The following is a 2324-nucleotide window of genomic DNA, read 5'->3' as shown; positions in this document are numbered from 1 at the left end:
AGTGGGAGAATCAGTACTACTCAAATATCCATCAAATAATGAATGGATAAAAATGTGGTATATTTATACAATGGAGTATTTTTCAGCAATAAAAAGAAATGCAGTGCTGCTATATGCTATAACATGCATGAACCTTGAAAACCTGCTAAGTGGAAAAAGCCAGTCATAAAAGACCACGTTATATGATTCCATTTATGTGAAATATCCAGAACAGGCAAATCTATCAAGACAAAAAGTAGATTTGTGGGTGCCAGGGACAAAGGGAGAGAGAGGGAAATGGGGAGTGACTACTAGCAAGTACAGGGTTTCTTCTGGGGGTAATGACAATGTTCTAAATGAGACTGTGGGGGTGCTTGGACAATTCTGTGAATATACTAAAACCCAGTGAACTGAGCACTTTAAATGATGTATGAATTGTATCGCAACAAAGCTGTTAAAAACACAATAAACAAAACAAGACAAACATCTCTTCTGGGGAAAAAAAAATGAGGTTTCAGTAACAATATTTTTTAAAACTTTATATACCCAGAAGAATAAATAAACTTCAGGGCTCAATTTTCTGATTTTAGTGTTCTCAGCTATACTTAGAACTACCTTTCCAAACAAATTCTATTTAATACATTGCCATCCAAATATAAAAGTAATCTTTAAAGGACAATTATACCAAATTAAAGCAGGGGTTCTCAACCTGCATTAAGCACCATTATCACCTGGGAGAACTTTAGGTACATCAATGACTGAGTCCTCATCCCTTAAGGGTTTTGATTCAACTTGTCTAGGGAAAGACTCCAGCAGTGTTACATTTTTAAGAGCTCCCCCAGGGGATTAGAATGTACAGACAGGATCGAAATCCACTTAATGTGATAGACAGGATATAAAACTAAAATCTATTTTTTAATCATCCTTTAAACCTGTTGCCATGGAGTTGATTCTGACCCATAGCAACCTGATAGTGCAGAGTAGAACTGCCCCCTAGAGTTTCCAAGGAATGCCTGGTGTATTTGAACAGCCAACCTTTTTTTTGGTCAGCAGCTGAGCTCTTAAACCACTGTGCCACCAGGGCAGTTCCTTTCTTAGGCAAAACAGAAAGTAAATTATTAAGAAAAAATTGTCTCTAATTAGCACAACTATAAATGAAAAATCACATAAAACACTAAATTAGTCACAAAACCAATTATTTAATTGAAGCTATAAAAAAGAGGCAGTATAATTGATAAAATAATTAGGAAAGAATATTTAGCACATTTCCAAAGATTTAAAATAGGAGCAGAACACTTTACAAAAAAAAACCATGTTGGAAATAAAATTCTTAAACTATAAGTAGAAATGTAACATTACAGAGCATCTTATAAAATACAGAGACAGAAATATAAAAGGAATATTTATGTTCTAAGTCTGAAAACTATTAATGATCAAATATTTAGGTTTAAATTTACAGTTCCTGGGTATGAGAATCATATTACTATACACATCTTCCAAACCAGAGGCGATATTTTCCAATTAACCATGAGTGGTATCGTCTTCTACGAAGTCTTTGGCCATCTCTGCTGTGATCACATCAATGTGACTAACCTGAAAGAACAATAGACGTTAAAATAAAATCTGTTAAACCTTACATTAAAGAAAGAAATATAACAGTGCTTATATAATATTTTAGATACACAGCTTATCTTTATAAACTTTATGTATCAAGCTAAATCATTCCGAAGCCCTGACTGACCAACTTTATTTACAATGACTGGTGTTTGTTCAATGCTACAGTAGGAAAATGTATAGGTTTAAAAAATATTCTGCATTTTAATGCTCTGAAGACTTTTTGATAAGTATTTACATCTAATTATCTGAACCATCTCTTTTGTTCTGTTTCTATATACCTCAAATCTGGCCTAAATTACTTTGGTTATTTCATCAAAGAACCTTATGGCTGGAAGGGACTAGGAAGAGCTGTTTGGTCCTACCAAATATAAGTTAGTGTATACAATTGTTATAGGCTACATTAAAGAACCATTGAAGTAGACTGGAAAGGAAGATAGTGTTTCTTTAGCCAATGAAAATAAAGAAAATCAATGAAATGAATGCCACAAAAAACTGCTAGATTTCACAGGCATTTTCAGGAATGGAAATGTCATCATCACATAAGCAATGACTTTCTAAGCTTCAAGACAAGTAATGCAAAACCAGAACTCGACAAAATAGATTAAATACTGCACAGAGCTTAAACTTCATGTACAAAAATATTACCTTGTTTCTGAATTTTACACCATAGAATTTGTCAGCTGACTCAAGCAGTTCAGGCCTAAATGTAGTTGTAATAAATTGAGCAT

At 33.3% G+C, this 2324-nt stretch overlaps 1 protein-coding gene across 1 annotated transcript in view; it reads right to left on the bottom strand.

Moving 5' to 3' along the window:
• Window positions 1–516: 516 nt before the first annotated feature.
• The window catches only part of SMC3 (structural maintenance of chromosomes 3), a 43718-nt gene continuing 41910 nt past the window's right edge, over window positions 517–2324 (bottom strand). The window contains exons 28-29 of the mRNA XM_049855222.1: window positions 2242–2324; window positions 517–1572 (exon numbers count right to left, since the gene is read on the bottom strand). The exon at window positions 2242–2324 is cut by the window's right edge and continues 24 nt beyond it. Coding sequence (XP_049711179.1) covers window positions 1501–1572; window positions 2242–2324 — 155 coding nt within the window. The 3' untranslated portion in view covers window positions 517–1500. The remainder of the gene's footprint in view (window positions 1573–2241) is intronic.

This window comes from Elephas maximus, chromosome 16, assembly GCF_024166365.1.
Source record: "Elephas maximus indicus isolate mEleMax1 chromosome 16, mEleMax1 primary haplotype, whole genome shotgun sequence".
In the NCBI taxonomy this organism is placed as follows: Eukaryota; Metazoa; Chordata; class Mammalia; order Proboscidea; family Elephantidae; genus Elephas; species Elephas maximus.
Note: the sequence above shows the minus strand (reverse complement) of the source record. Positions and strands in the feature narration are given on the sequence as shown.